This window comes from Globicephala melas, chromosome 2, assembly GCF_963455315.2.
Source record: "Globicephala melas chromosome 2, mGloMel1.2, whole genome shotgun sequence".
NCBI classification, from domain to species: domain Eukaryota; kingdom Metazoa; phylum Chordata; class Mammalia; order Artiodactyla; family Delphinidae; genus Globicephala; species Globicephala melas.
The window spans coordinates 18,706,620-18,721,668 of record NC_083315.2 but is presented as its reverse complement, the minus strand read 5'-3'; the positions used below and the strand labels follow the sequence as shown (position 1 = coordinate 18,721,668).

The following is a 15,049-nucleotide window of genomic DNA, read 5'->3' as shown; positions in this document are numbered from 1 at the left end:
TGTCCAGCACTGTAGCTTGTTGGTCGTTGAGTGAAGCTGGGTGCTGGTGTTGAGATGGAGATCTCTGAGAGATTTTTGCCGTTTGATATTATGTGGAGCTGGGAGGTCTCTTGTGGACCAGTGTCCTGAAGTTGGCTCTCCTACCTCAGAGGCACAGCACTGACTCCTGGCTGCAGCACCAACAGCCTTTCATCCACACGGCTCAGAATAAAAGGGAGAAAAAGTAGAAAGAAAAGAAAAGGAAAGAAAGAAAAAGAAAGAAAGGAGGGAGGGAGGGAGGAAGGAAAGAAAAAATAAAGTAAGATAAAATAAAATAAAGTTATTAAAATAAAAAATAATTATTAAGAAAAAAAAATTTTTTTAAAGAAAAAAACGGACGGATAGAACCCGAGGACAAATGGTGGAAGCAAAGCTATACAGACAAAATCTCACACCGAAGCATACACATACACACTCACAAAAAGAGGAAAAGGGGAAAAAATCATAAATCTTGCTCTCAAAGTCCACCTCCTCAATTTGGGAAGATTCGTTGTCTATTCAGGTGTTCCACAGATGCAGGGTACATCAAGTTGATTGTGGAGCTTTAATCCGCTGCTCCTGAGGCTGCTGAGAGAGATTTCCCTTTCTCTTCTTTGTTCTCACAGCTCCCAGGGCTCAGCTTTGGATTTGGCCCCGCCTCTGCGTGTAGGTCGCCGGAGGGCGTCTGTTCTTCCATCAGACAGGATGGGGTTAAAGGAGCCGCTGCTTCGGGGGCTCTGGCTCACTCAGGCCGAGGGGAGGGAGGTGTACGGAGTGCGGGCCCTGCAGCGGCAGAGGCCGGCGTGACGTTGCACCAGCCTGAGGCGCGCCGTGCGTTCTCCCGGGGAAGTTGTCCCTGGATCCTGGGACCCTGGCAGTGGCGGGCTGGACAGGCTCCCCGGAAGGGAGTGTGGATAGTAACCTGTGCTTGCACACAGGCTTCTTGGTAGCGGCAGCAGCAGCCTTAGCGTCTCATGCCCGTCTCTGGGGTCCACGCTTTTGGCCGCGGCTCGCGCCCGTCTCTGGAGCTCACTTAGGCGGTGCTCTTAATCCCCTCTCCTCGTGCACCAGGAAACAAAGAGGAAAGAAAAAGTCTCTTGCCTCTTCGGCAGGTCCAGACTTTTCCCTGGACTCCCTCCCGCTAGCCGTGGTGCACTAACCCCCTGCAGGCTGTGTTCACGCTGCCAACCCCAGTCCTTTCCCTGCGCTCTGACCGGAGCTGAGCCTCAGCTCCCAGCCCCGCCCGCCCCGGCGGGTGAGCAGACAAGCCTCTCGGGCTGGTGAGTGCCGGTCGGCACCAATCCTCTGTGCGGGAATCTCCCCGCTTTGCTCTCCGCACCCCTGTTGCTGTGCTCTCCTCCGCGGCTCCGAAGCTTCCCCCCTCCGCCACCCGCAGTCTCCACCCGCGAAGGGGCTTCCTAGTGTGTGGAAACCTTTCCTCCTTCACAGCTCCCTCCCACTGGTGCACGTCCCGTCCCCATTCTTTTGTCTCTGTTTTTTCATTTTTCTTTTGCCCTACCCAGGTACGTGGGGACTTTCTTGCCTTTTGGGAGGTCTGAGGTCTTCCGCCAGCGTTCAGTAGGTGTTTTGTAGAAGTTGTTCCACGTGTAGATGTTTTCTGGTGTATCTGTGGGGAGGAAGGTGATCTCCCCGTCTTACTCTTCCGCCATCTTCTCCTCTTCAGTTATCTATTTTATACATATTGGTGTCATGTGGTTTTGATTTGCATTTCCCTAATGATTAGTGATGTTGAACACCGTTTCATGTACTTATTGGCCATTTGTATATTTTCTTTGGAGAAATGTCTATTCAAGTCCTTTGACCATTTTCGAATCCAGTTGTCTTTTGTTTTTGAGTTTTTTAAGTTGATTTTTGAGGACGCTGTTTCAGCACTCACCAATACAAGATGCCTGTGGATGGTAGGGAGTGTGGAAGGCCATCACATACTTTGACAAACAACCCATTTTTTGTGACTTTTTTGTTAAAAAGTATACCATTGTCAGATAGCAAATGGTTTGGAAAGTGAAAAACATGACACAGATTAGTGTCAGGGGCCACAGTGGTATGGTTGGAGCCAGCTGATTGGATTGGCATTGTAATACCATAACCTGGAAGAGTGTCATCAGCGGTGAGGCACTACTGATGGTGTGAAGACGGGGTTAAAGGTCTGATGTAGCCGGTCTGCCAGTAGCAGGAGATGTGGCCTCTCTCACCATGAGACGAATGGGTCTTTTCCTGGGAGTCACCAGTGTGGGACACAGAGGTTGCCTCTGCATCAGGAACAGAGTTCTTTACTCTGTGTCTGTTCAATGATGGTCCATGTGTTGACGCATCTGGAGTGGTGATGGATCCGCCGGCAGAGGTGGCAGTCTGGGCAGTGCAGGCATCGTCAGCAGCTGGACTCCTGTTAGCTTCACCAGACAATGGGCCCTTACTATGGCCCATATTAGTGACCTAGATGGTCTGCTCGGCAACTACTGTCTGTCTCCACAGTTTATATGGCAAGTCTTTAAGATGTCAGTCTGTAGTTTTCTAAGTAGCAGACCCAAACAACTATTACCAATGGGTATTAGCCCCATACCAGTAGAAGCCTGACAAGGTTTATCACCGGGAATATCAGCCAGATCTCTGAGAACATCCTTGAGTTCTGCCCGCAGAGCACAGCAGCCACACCCACTTTCATTTCTGCATAGCTGGCACTGAGGTTGAACAGCACAGCAGTCCACGGAACACCACAGGGTCTCAGCTTAGTTGAGTCATTAGTGCACCAGGCCCAGGCATTTAGGGGATCCTCTGTGAATCAAGGGCCTCATTGAACCAACAGAATGGAAAATAAATTTTCCCTAAAGGGATAGCTGCCACTCTTTCCTGTAGAGCTGAGAGGTCATAGGGGCCAGGCTGGCTGCATTCTTGAATATACCAAGTCCAAGGGGCACCTCTGGTTGGAGGCTGTTCCTCTTGTCAGAAGCTCCAGTCAGTAACATTACCCAGGCACAGAAACTTGTACTCAGAGGGATCATAAGGACTGTGGGCCACTAAGGCTGCTAGTGCTTTTCTACATGTGGCTCTTCCCAGGTGGCATAATCCCCTCTGGCTCTTAAGAGTATTCACCGTGCAAGCATGAAAAATATGAATACCAATTATACATTCAGTGTTGGAAGCCACAACAGTAATACATTGAGTTGGTACCAAGAGTCCCACCCAAAAGAACACATTAGCATCTCTTCCGCACCGTGAACTGCACCCAAACCTCATAGCTGAAAGCAGGTACCCTCTCCCTCCACAGGATGAGGCATGAAGGTGACATGGGCTCCAATATATATCAGTCAGAGCTATAAAATGTCCCTCCCCTCCCTACAGTGATCTCGCAAACCCAGGTATGTTTGATCTTCAGTTCCCCTTGGGGACTGGGAGAACTTGGCCCCGCCCCTAACAATCTTTCTCTTTAAAGGGTGTAGGGGGAGGCTGGGAGAGAGCAGCTCTGCACCAGTAAACAAGGTGAATTTATTTCAGTTTTGAGTGGCGCCGTAGCTGCGAGCATTTGGGGCACCCAAAGCCCTGTGTTGTGTACTCTGTGGCAGGGCCGTCATTGCTGACTGGCATCATCCATTTCCGTTAGGGATGCCTTGATTCAGCGGCTACAGCCACATCACTTCCCGGCGGGGGCCATGAGTTTGTACTCTTTGGCCGACTTGGACTTGATCTGCACGGGTGGCATCGTTGCTTTTAGGAGTCCACCTAATGTGGACTATCTGCTGCTCGCTCCATTGTCAAAAGAACAGCCCTTCAATTCTTGCTTGATTTCAGCATAAGGACTAGGAGGGTTTTCTGAAGCTGATAGAATTTAATCTACATTTCTGTGGGTGAGTTTCTCATTCTGTGGTGAATCATTTGCTAAATCACTTAAAATCCACTTTAGTACGGAAGAGCCCAAAGACTAGTCAGTGCCCTTGGGAGATTGTTTCGGGGAAAGTTTCCCAGAAGGACCAGAACTGTCTTGTAGCAGACAGGGCCCACTGCCAAAACCTGAGGTCTTTTACTTATCTCGAATGGGGTTAATGTTGAGAAGACAGACTGCAGGAGGGGCTGAGCACTAAAATAGCCAGGTGTTGCCTTTCTTCTTTAACAAGCTTTATGTGCCCCTCCCACCCCCTCAATCTCCCCAGCAAACTAGCAGTTGCTAAAGATTCTCCTGGTTCTGCCCACAGTGGTTACAGTTTTCCTTCTTTCACACTCAGTATGGATACATTTATGGTGCTCCCGCCTCCCTCTGCCAGACAAATCCTATTACTAGTTGTTTACAGGGCCGACCTGGTGAGCTTGGTGGATACCTGACAGTAGCCAGGGCATCGTTCAGGCTGCTGTGTTTGAAACTACTTCCTGGTACTCAGCCTGAAACTGCCGCACCAGTTCAGCATCATTAGCAGGCAGTGAAGTAGAGGACCAGACATTGCCTGGGGGGGACCATACAGTCTGGTCAACATGTTCACTCCCGATTCCCATGGACTTCTCTCAGTTCCTGCTAACTGTCCTTTCATTCCGTTTCTAAAAAGCTTTGTCTTTGTCAGCATTCCATCTTCATTACCAAAACTCAAAAATTGTGAGGGGTTGAGATCCTACCCTTTGTGGAAGCTCACAAGTTAGCCTGCACAACTCCATGGATTCAAGTAGAAGACATGAGACTCCTGGTCAGAGACAAAAGCTGTCATTACTCCTGGCAATAGTCAGCACTTGTGTCAGATAACCAGCCACAATTTCTACAGGATACTGCAAAGAGAGCCAGGTGACTGATGCCTGCACACACAATTGGGTGTGTTACAGGAAAGGAACTCCCAGCTTAGGGGACCAGATCTTTTATAATGGGCAGTAAGCCTTCCTGTCCTTTGCCCTGGGGAGTGACAGTATCTTTATTATACCGGACAGTAAACAAACCTGCCTTTTGCTCTTTGAGGAGACACTATATCTTCTAAGGCTGTTTATTATATAAATATACAGAACAAAGGGAATCAGTACCTCTTCTCACAAGATGTGCAGAAATGCACATAACATTGAACTTTTTTTCCTGACAATACCTTCCCCACCCCCTTTCAGTTCAGTTCACATACTTAAATTTTCTCACCTAGGCTACTGTAATTATTTCCTAACTGGTCTCACTGCCAGTAGTCCTCTGTCTGTCCTCAACACCTGTGCCAGAGGGATCTTTTAAAATGCAGACCTGATGATGTCACTCAGTTTAAATTTGTTATTGGTTTCGCATTACTGTTAGGCCAAAGTTTAAATTGTTGAGTGGTTGTGTAACTATTTCTCATGTGCTGACTACTACCCAGTTTTTGAATGTTGGCAATTAAATAAGGGGGAAAAAAACCTTTTTAAAGCCGTAAAGGCCAGTACTAGATAGGCTGCAGATGTGTAGGCTGCGTGCTGCCAGATTGGAACCTCTGGTCTTACCTTTTTTTTTTCTCTTACACCTTTGTCTGCAACATTTTGTTCTTTTTGCCTTGAATAATTTACATATTTGTCTCATATTTCTATTCATTTTTTAAAAACCTACTTACTCTATAAAGCCTTCCCAACCTAGTTGGACATCTTGCTCTCAATACCTTTAATTTCAAATAAACTGTGCGTCTGTCATTATAGTACTTCATCTAGTTGTTATTACTGATTTTTTTTTTCTGGTCTGTATCCCCACAAAATAAAGTGTAAGCTACACAGAGCAAGAGTCCTCCCTTTTCATACACACCAGGTTTTTAGGAAAGAAAATTGCTTTCCTAAGAATCATTTTGGTATCAAAACCAATAACTTAGTTGGTGCTTTTAATCACCTTTAGATAGTCCATGTTTTGAGCCTGAAAGATATTAATTTGTTTAATTTTGATGGGGAAGATGCAGTATTATTCACTGGAAAATAGACGTGATACAGTCTTATGGTCCATTATATGTGGATATCGTATATATTATTTACTCTTCCAAATAATATTTTCTTGCTTTATTCAAATTTAAAATATAGACTGTGGACATTCATAAAGAGAAAGTGGCTCGAAGAGAGATTGGTATTTTGACAACAAATAAGAATACATCAAGAACTCACAAAATAATAGCGCCTGCAAATATGGAGCGTCCTGTAAGGTATATTCGGAAACCTATTGACTATACAGTTCTGGATGATGTGGGCCATGGTGTCAAGGTAAGCGTTTTATATTACATTAACTTGAAATAATTTGCATATCCAATAAATATTTTGGATAGGAAATATAGTGAGAAAGCTGATTTTCTTAAAGAACTAATAGATTCTCTTAGTAATTAGCAATACAGTTTTTATAGAACATTTATTTAATACTAGTTATGTATTATACTAAGCTTGGGGCAGAATTTTACATGTGCAGTAGGCTGTATTCAAGAAGATATAAACACTTAAAATGGCCATTCATTTGTTAAGCCGTTTGAATCCTAGACTGATGTTATAAATTTGTGTTGTCAATGCCAAGTCTTGTTTTCACTACTGAATGAATTTTTAAGAATAAAAAATGTATATGCTTTCCAGAATTGGTTTAGAAAGTAATTTATAAATACTTTTATTCATTTATTCATAAATATGTGTGTATTAATACATCTGTGTGGATGTGGATATAATTTCAGCAGTTTATGCAAAATGAAACAATTGTGTGTAATCTTGTTCTGTGCATCACTCCCCACTCTCCCACCCCCTGCCCCAACAGGCTTTTAGGAAAGGGATTGTTTGTTGCCCTTGTCCATTTCTTAGCATGGCAGAATTAGCTGCTCTTGAAGGATACCTGTAGCTTCTCAACTTTTTAGATATTCATGTGTTATTTTGGAAGCATCTGGAATGACCTGAATTCTTTAGCTATCTTTGCTCAAGATAAACTATTCCTCTGAAATTTGGTAGTCCCTTTCTTAGAGGACCATTATTTGATTTTGTTTCTGGTCTCCAGAATATTTATAATAATTTTTTTAGGGGTCAGCTAGAATCTTGAAGCTTTTCCTAGCTGGTTATCTGCCTGGTGCTATTGCTGGATTTGTTGCATTCTGACTTATCTGGGGTTCCTGGTCAAGAGGGGAGTATAGCTGGTGACATCGCTCTTTATTCTGCTCTTCTCAGAGACTATTGGAATCTCCCCTTCACTGTCAGGCTTGGAAGTTGGAACACTTTGCAAATGTAGAGCAGGTTACTCGTTTCTTGTATTTTTATCCAAGGATGTGGCTAGGGTTGTCTGAGAGTTTAAGTTCAATTTTAATTTAAGATATTTAGACTAGATTGATTTAATTTGAATTTTGAGAATTTGGAAGAACTTATTATTACCTGCCTTGGAAGTAAAAATTATGTATATACATACATTCATATACATACACCCGTGCACACACATTCTCATGCACTCACTTCTTCCCCTTTTGCTTGATTTTTCTTCCTACCAAAGCAATATACACTCATAAAAAAAAAAAAATCTGTCACCATCTTAGAAGTGATTACCCTCTATTATCTCCCCACTAATAATTGTGTTTAACAGTTTAATACATAGTACATAGCAGAGTATAAAATGAAACCAAACTTTACAAGGAAATTTTGGGTGAGAAAATTTAACTGTTTTATTATGTATGTACAAATGAGAAATGTAAACACTGCATAATATATACTGAAAGTCTGCAGATGTCAATTTTAGCAATCTACTTTTTGTAATGTGGATAGTTTAGACGCAGGTTTGTTTTTTTTTTTAAGTTTTTTATTGTAAAATATACATAACATAAAATTTACCATTTAACCATTTTAAGTGTACAGTTCTGTGACATTAAGTACAGTCACATTATTGTACGGACTATTTTGAAATATTTTTTTGACCATGGGTAGGAGGGTGGGTGGTCAGAAGCTGATATGTGGCTTATTTGTCCACATTTTGTTTCTGTGATATACAAATACATACAATTATTTTTCTCCCAGTAGTCTCATTGCAGCTATATTGATCCAGTTTTATTTCCCTAAGAAATCATTGTTGGCTTAAATATTTCTAGAGGATTGTAGAGATCTGTGAAAGTTGGAAATTTGGAATAGTTAATGAGCAAATGCCAGGGCCAAAACTACAAGGAGGAAAACTGTAGATTTATTTTTAAATTAGCGTCTAAAGCACTTTTAAGGATTGGAAGACACTGTACTTACAGTTCTAGAGTTATTTTCTTATCTTTTGCCTACTTTTCTATTTAGAAGTTTGTTTTCTTACTGACTTGTAAGGGTTCTTTTTTCTATCAAAGAAATTAGCTCCTTATATTTTGGCAAATATTTCCTCATCCTGCTGTTTGGCTTTTGACTTTGATGCTTTGGTATTTTAAACAAATATTTACAGGATGTTAAAAAATTGTATCCAAATATATTAATATTTCTTTTTAAAATTATTTTTTTTCTTTCTTTTTTTTGGGGGGGTGCTGTGTTGGGTCTTAGTTGTGGCATGCGGGGTCTTCGTTGCGGCGCGCAGGCTTCTCTCTAGTTGCGGCTTGCAGGCGCTCTCGTTGAGGCACGTAGGCTCAGTAGTTGTGGTGCGCAGGCTTAGTTGCCCTGTGGCACGTGGGATCATAGTTCCCCAACCAGGGATCGAACCCACGTCCCCTGCATTGGAAGGCGGATTCTTTACCACTGGACCACCAGGGAAGTCCCAATATTTCTTCTTATAGCTACCAAGTTTTGTGTTGTTTTTTACCCCCCAAGATTAAATATTCCATCATATTTTCTTCTTTCATGGCATAAATTTTAGTGTTTTGGTATTTGTATTATTCATTTAATTGATATTTATTGTGTTAATGCATTTTATGCTATGAAATAGGTGGTACACATAAGTTTAGTAAGAATTTAAAATATGGAAAAGGTGTCTTAAGGTAAGTCTGGTTTGACTTTTGGAAACAGCATAAGATATAGATAAGAGAATCCTTGCATAGAGAGACTGCCAGAAAGTTTGCCTAAAGGAGAATAAAAAAGAAGATGAACAATAAAGTTCATCCTAATAAAATAAAAATACTAAAGTTCATCCTAATAGAAGGAAGAACAAGGTTTCAGAGTATGCTTAGACTAGAGAAGGCTTGAGCACTTAGTAGAAACATTTAAAATTATTTCTGTTAAACAGTTATAATAATTAACAGCTTTATAGCCTGGTTCATAACTTATGAACGACTTTCCACATATGTCTTTGTTTTCAAGCCTTGAAAAGACCATATGATCTAGGAGTTATTACATTTTATTAATGGAAACACTAAAGCTTTATAATACATAGGAATGGTATTTTTAAAAGGTTTCGATTTTATTAGAGGAGTGAGCTAATGAGTCATTTCAGAGAAAGAATTGGCATCTTACAGACTTTCGTACCTGTGGTATGCAAAGCTTATGATCTACTTCGGGCTTGCAGGTAGGTAGGAATCAAAGAGTTCTATTTTCAACCTGAGGTTCCAAGGAAATGGTAAACTGACTCATCCATAAATGTAAATGTTAAGGAAATGAAGTGAGATCTTAAGGAAATAAAAAGCCTAGTTTTGAATGTGTTTGGGGGACACTGAAATGGAAAAATTTTGTAGGTTGCTAACAATTATATTTTGAGTTGAAGGTATAGAGATCATTTCCTTCCAACACTCGCTAACCCCAACACATTTGTATACATAAACATGCACTTAAGAGAGGAGGCTGTGCTCCATAAGAGGTTAAAGGTTACACCATTGCATAGTAGCAGAGTTCAACTAGAATTTTCATGCCCAATTAAATTCTCCTTTCATCCTTTCATTTGGGACCAGTTTATACTTGTATGCTGTTTTTTTTGTTTGTTTCTTGTTCACTTGAAACAGCAAATGAGGGAAGATGTGTGGTCATATTTAGAATATTTCTAAGTTACTTTAGAATAGTATTTAGTGTATTATAATGCTATCATATTAATAAAGCTTATCTTCAAGGATAATAAAGTTATTCAAGTTTAATTTCTAAATCCAGGTGTGAAATGTAGTGGCTAGGTAGGATTCCAGACATGGTTTAATCAGGATAAAAATGAGTCATATTATTCTAAACAAACACTAAAGAATACCAAGATTCTGGCACAGTTTCTAGAAATGAGAATATAAGTCAAAGGATATTCCATTTTTGGATGATTTCCTTAATGTTGCTTCTGTGGTCACTTGAAAATGATAGATACATATTTGGAATGGCAGGTATTATGGAAAGAACTTAGACCCCACACCCCACCCCAAAATGTAGGAAAAGACTGCAACCTGAAGGCATTTTTTTCTTAAGTGGCGTGGTACAAGTAGGATGCTTTGGACGCATTATTTCATATATATAAGCTAGCCAGTTTTCATAGAAGTAGCCTTTAGGATCAAAGCAGCTTTTCTTCAGTTTTGAATTATGGTCAAACTTGTTCAGAAGAAAATTTAGAACTAGAGCAACATATAACTTTCTACTAGTGTTGGCCTGGTCAGGATTTGTATTCATAAGCTACACATGAGAGGGTATCCAGACCCTGTTTGCTTGTTCCTTAATTAGAATCTGGCTAAGCTATTATTGTGCATTGTAATTTTGTTTTTAAACACTGAGGTGCTAGGTCCTTTTCTGAATTTGGAAAACAAGCTGTGATTTTGAATTTTAACATTTGCAGTTTATCACTCTTTAAAATAATATACTACCATTCAAATAATGAATACTCATACATGGGCATTCATTATCCAGCAGTCTTAGGTCTTGTGCACTGATGTATTAAAGTAGCCATACATTTAATGAGGTATGGTGTTTGTGTTTAAATCAAAATTTGTTTTTTAAATCATCTATGATTCAGTTGGATTAATTTCATAGGATAAAATACTGACCTAAGAAATTATTGGAGCTGCATGAGATTGGCATAATTAAGTGATTTCCTTATGAATGTATTATTTTGAAAAAATATGTGATACCCATGAATATTTCCCTGCTGCTTATGGATATCTTTTCTTTACAAAATATTTGAAATATGACTGGGTAAAAAAGCTTATTAACATGAATTGAGTAACTGTAAATGTGAACCTGTCCTATCAGATATAACTTATCTAGAATTAATTTCTACTTTTTCCCCCCTTTTTTTGCAACGTAAAGTGGCTAAAAGCCAAGGTAAGAGTTACTACTTATCATTTGATCCACAGTTTCCCCTCTATATCGATAGAGGCTGCAGAGCCACTAAAATTTGAAAACTTTTCCTATGTCTGTCTGCTTTTTCCCCATAGGATTTATGTAGATTAAATATACTCAAACTCAGTTCAAATCAGCAACATTTAGCTTGGATGTGTTAATATATCAAAGATATATTGACATCTGCATTTATATAGGAACATTAATTTTGCTAACATTTATTGCTTTGCTCATTTTTTGATAGTTGCCTTGCTTTTATTGACTTACAATTAGGAGGTTTCCCAGGCATTATATATGACTTTGTTACTGAGTTGTTGGGATAGAGGTGATTTTTTTAGATGAATATTTTAGCAAATTGACACTGAGATCTGCAGTTTATATTCATGCACACATTCCAAAAATTTTAAGAAACCCAGCATTTGAATTGCAGATAAGTTAGATCTCAGTGAACATTTCTAACAATAAAATAATATATAAAATTCAGTAATCTCACCTGTATTTTGCAATAAATTGGTATGAAGGGCATAAAATAATAAGAAAAGCCAAGTGCAAGTGGTATCTTGACTTTTTAAAATGTAGTACCAAAGTCTGTTATTAAAACTGTCTGGGAATCCTTATTTCACATTCTGATAATAAAAAAAATAATACATGGTGTCAAAACACCAAGAGAACAATTTGATATAAAACTAAAAGCTTTTCTTTCCACATTTTAGCATGGAAATAACCAGCCTGCAAGAACTGGCACACTGTCGAGAACAAATCCTCCTACTCAGAAACCACCGAGTCCTCCCATGTCAGGCCGGGGAACATTGGGGTAAGAATTCAGCTACATCTTACAAGAGGATTTGTATGTCAAAGGAAGAGATGTTTTTGTGACTTAAGTAAATGTATGGATCCTTGTGACGGGACCCTCTCTGTGTGAAAATACTACCTTTTACAAATTCATTTTGGTTCCTATTTCCTTGAACAGTATCCAAAATGAACCTGCCTGTTCTGTAATATTCTCTAAGGAATTCTGTACTAGAAACGTTTTTTTGTATGTATGTAAATGAGCATTATTTATTTATTATCTTCTAATTCATTAAAAAATATAAATATATAAATACATATATAAAAAGATTTATATATGAATCTGAGTTATGTTTATTTAAAATGAAATGACCAGAAGGTTCCATATATGGTGTCTTCACATGTATTTGCAATATTGATATTACAGAGCTTTGAATAAGTGGTCTACTTTGTGTACTTTGGTTTGCTAGCCTGCAGTTCTTCTGTTTCCCCTGAGACTTGGGGACTCTTTACTTGGAGTACTTCTAACTGTGCTTCTGCTGGTAATCTTAGGGCCCTTCATTCTAGAGTAGCTTTGTAAGAAGGCCAGTGGAGAAGTAGAAAAGGTAATTGTGACTTCTTTCCAATTTTCAATGCAATACAAATATTGAATACTTCGTAAGACATTTCTGAAAGATAGTTCACTTTATTATAGAAAATTAGACTCCTTATTTTTGGTGGAGGGGTGGGGGAATCATTTTATAGTAACAGGGATCAGCAATCAGCTTTCTTATAGGATCTTAGTTTCTATTTTCATTCTGTAAACCCCTTACCTCTGAAAAAAACATACAAAGTTATTAAATAGAAAAGTTAAAATCATTTATTGAGAAGTTAATGGCATCACATCTAGGATCAGAATGTACTTGTTCATATATCTCTAGATTGAGGTAGGAGTAAATTGCACAGGAGATATTTAGCTTCCATAATATACAAGGACAGTGGCTTGTGGGTTACTGATCTGGGAATAATATGTATTTCAAAGTTTGATATTACTGAGCATTAAAAAAATTATAACCATGATTTTTAGAAATAAGATGAGAACTTTTAAATTACCCTTTCCATTGGTTTTCCTAAGAAAAGGCAACAAATTTTAGCTTTTGTGTTAAAGTAACAAAATTCATACACCCCAATTAAAAATGTTTTTTAAAAACAAACTTTGTTATTAAAAAAACCCAAAACTTGTGTTATACTTGGTTATAAAGGGACAGTCACAAATTTGGGAGAAAATACCATTTATCTTTCTTATTCATATTCCTTTCTCTATTATGCTTCTTTAGACGAAATACTCCTTACAAAACCCTGGAACCTGTTAAACCTCCAACAGTTCCTAATGACTACATGACAAGTCCTGCTAGGCTTGGAAGTCAGCATAGTCCAGGCAGGACAGCTTCTTTAAATCAGAGACCGAGGACACACAGGTAAATTTTTAGGTTGAGCCTTTGAATTGAGAATGTGCATTATTGATTGGTGACAAACTCCTATAGAGTTGCTGGTAAAGGTAAAGTGCTAGTCTAATGCTAATATAGAATGTAAAAGTTTGAGGGTATTAATATTGTATATGTTCCTTTAAATATATGTTATAACTTCTATTTTTTAGATTTTTTAGTGTCTATTTATACTGCTAGCAGATTGCTAGTATTTCCTCCTTTTGACAGAGGTACAAATGTATATTTGGATGAAGTCTGAAGAATGTTTTTTTAAAATGGTCTTTTAGAAAAGATGAAGGTAACCACTCTTAAATTTTTTGGATAAAAGGTTAAACATCAGAAACTCTACAATGTGATTTAAACTTTAAGAGGTTGGAGGAAAGAAAACAGTTTAGATCTGAGGAAGAATTTCTTAAGAGAGTTGATGTACTAGAATATGTTACTATATAAATTCATTTTAAAAAGTTCTAGAAATCAGCTACCCAGTGGATTTTTTAAAACTTGGTTATGGAACATAACATACATTCAGAAAAGTATATACTTTATTAAGTGTAACAACTTGATGTATTAATACAAATTGAATATAGTCATGTAACCATCACCCAGATCAGAAAATGGAACATAACCGCAATCCAGAAATCCCCCTCAGGCCCTTTCCCAATTATTGCCTCAGCCTTCCTCCCCTCAAAAGTAGCCACTTTATTTTTGTGCAAGTTTATAAAGCCAGACAAAATTATCGTATAGCTCAATTTGTTTTATTCTTTGATTTTTACCTCTCACTTAATAACTTGGGCAAGGACCCTCTTTACCTTGACTTTTAGGATGGTTTTATTAGAAATACAGTTTGGTAAAATCATTTTGGAGGCTTCAGTTACGCAGGATATATCACGCTCTTAGATGCTATGTAATTGTTATTTGTTGTTATTGTTAGTAAATAAATTGTCATATTGATATCTGCAGTTACTGAATCAGGGTAAGTTCAATGAGGACCAAAATTGCGTTTTTTTTTATATGTTTATTATTGAATTATTATACCAGCATGGTTGTTCTTTATAGTGGATGTAGTAATTAATAGTTTAATCATATTCAACAACTAGTTAGTTGTTAAGAGTTACTTCATTAGATATCACGGATATACCTATGAGATATAGTTCTTTTTTTCAGGAACTTGTTCTGTTAGAACAGGGATCAACAAACTTTTTTATAAAGGGCCAGATTGTCAATACTTTAGGATTTGTGGTCCATACGGTCTCTGCTGCAATTACTCAGCTCTATCATTGTAGCATGAGAGCAGCTACCAGCAACACGTAAATGAATGAGCATGGCTGTGTTCCAGTAAAACTTTATATATGGCACTGAAATTTGAATTTAATATAATTTTAATGTGTCATAAAATATTATTCCTCTTTTGATTTTTTTTCTACTAATTAAAATGTAAAAAAAATGTTCTTAGCTCACAGGTTGTAAAAATCAGATCATGGGCCAGATTTGGCCTGTGGGCTGTAACTTGCCAATCTCCATGTTAGAAAAAGGCACATAAGCCAGTAATTGTGGAAGTGCATAAGTGCAAAAATATTCATCTGTCTGTGATACGGTGGTGGCAGAAAGCAGAGTATTGGCCAGCTTGGGAGGAGGGAGGCCTT

General features: G+C 38.7%; 1 protein-coding gene across 19 annotated transcripts in view; it reads left to right on the top strand.

Annotated features, from left to right (window-relative positions):
- Positions 1-15,049, top strand: part of ABI1 (abl interactor 1) — a 129,362-nt gene that overhangs the window by 96,042 nt on the left and 18,271 nt on the right. For 13 of the 19 annotated variants that reach the window (XM_060293213.1, XM_060293218.1, XM_060293215.2 and 10 more), the window contains exons 3-6: positions 6,025-6,201; positions 11,119-11,133; positions 11,865-11,965; positions 13,257-13,397. In XM_060293213.1, coding sequence (XP_060149196.1) covers positions 6,025-6,201; positions 11,119-11,133; positions 11,865-11,965; positions 13,257-13,397 — 434 coding nt within the window. The remainder of the gene's footprint in view (positions 1-6,024; positions 6,202-11,118; positions 11,134-11,864; positions 11,966-13,256; positions 13,398-15,049) is intronic. The other 6 variants (XM_070044809.1, XM_070044811.1, XM_070044815.1 and 3 more) reach the window with 1 other exon arrangement.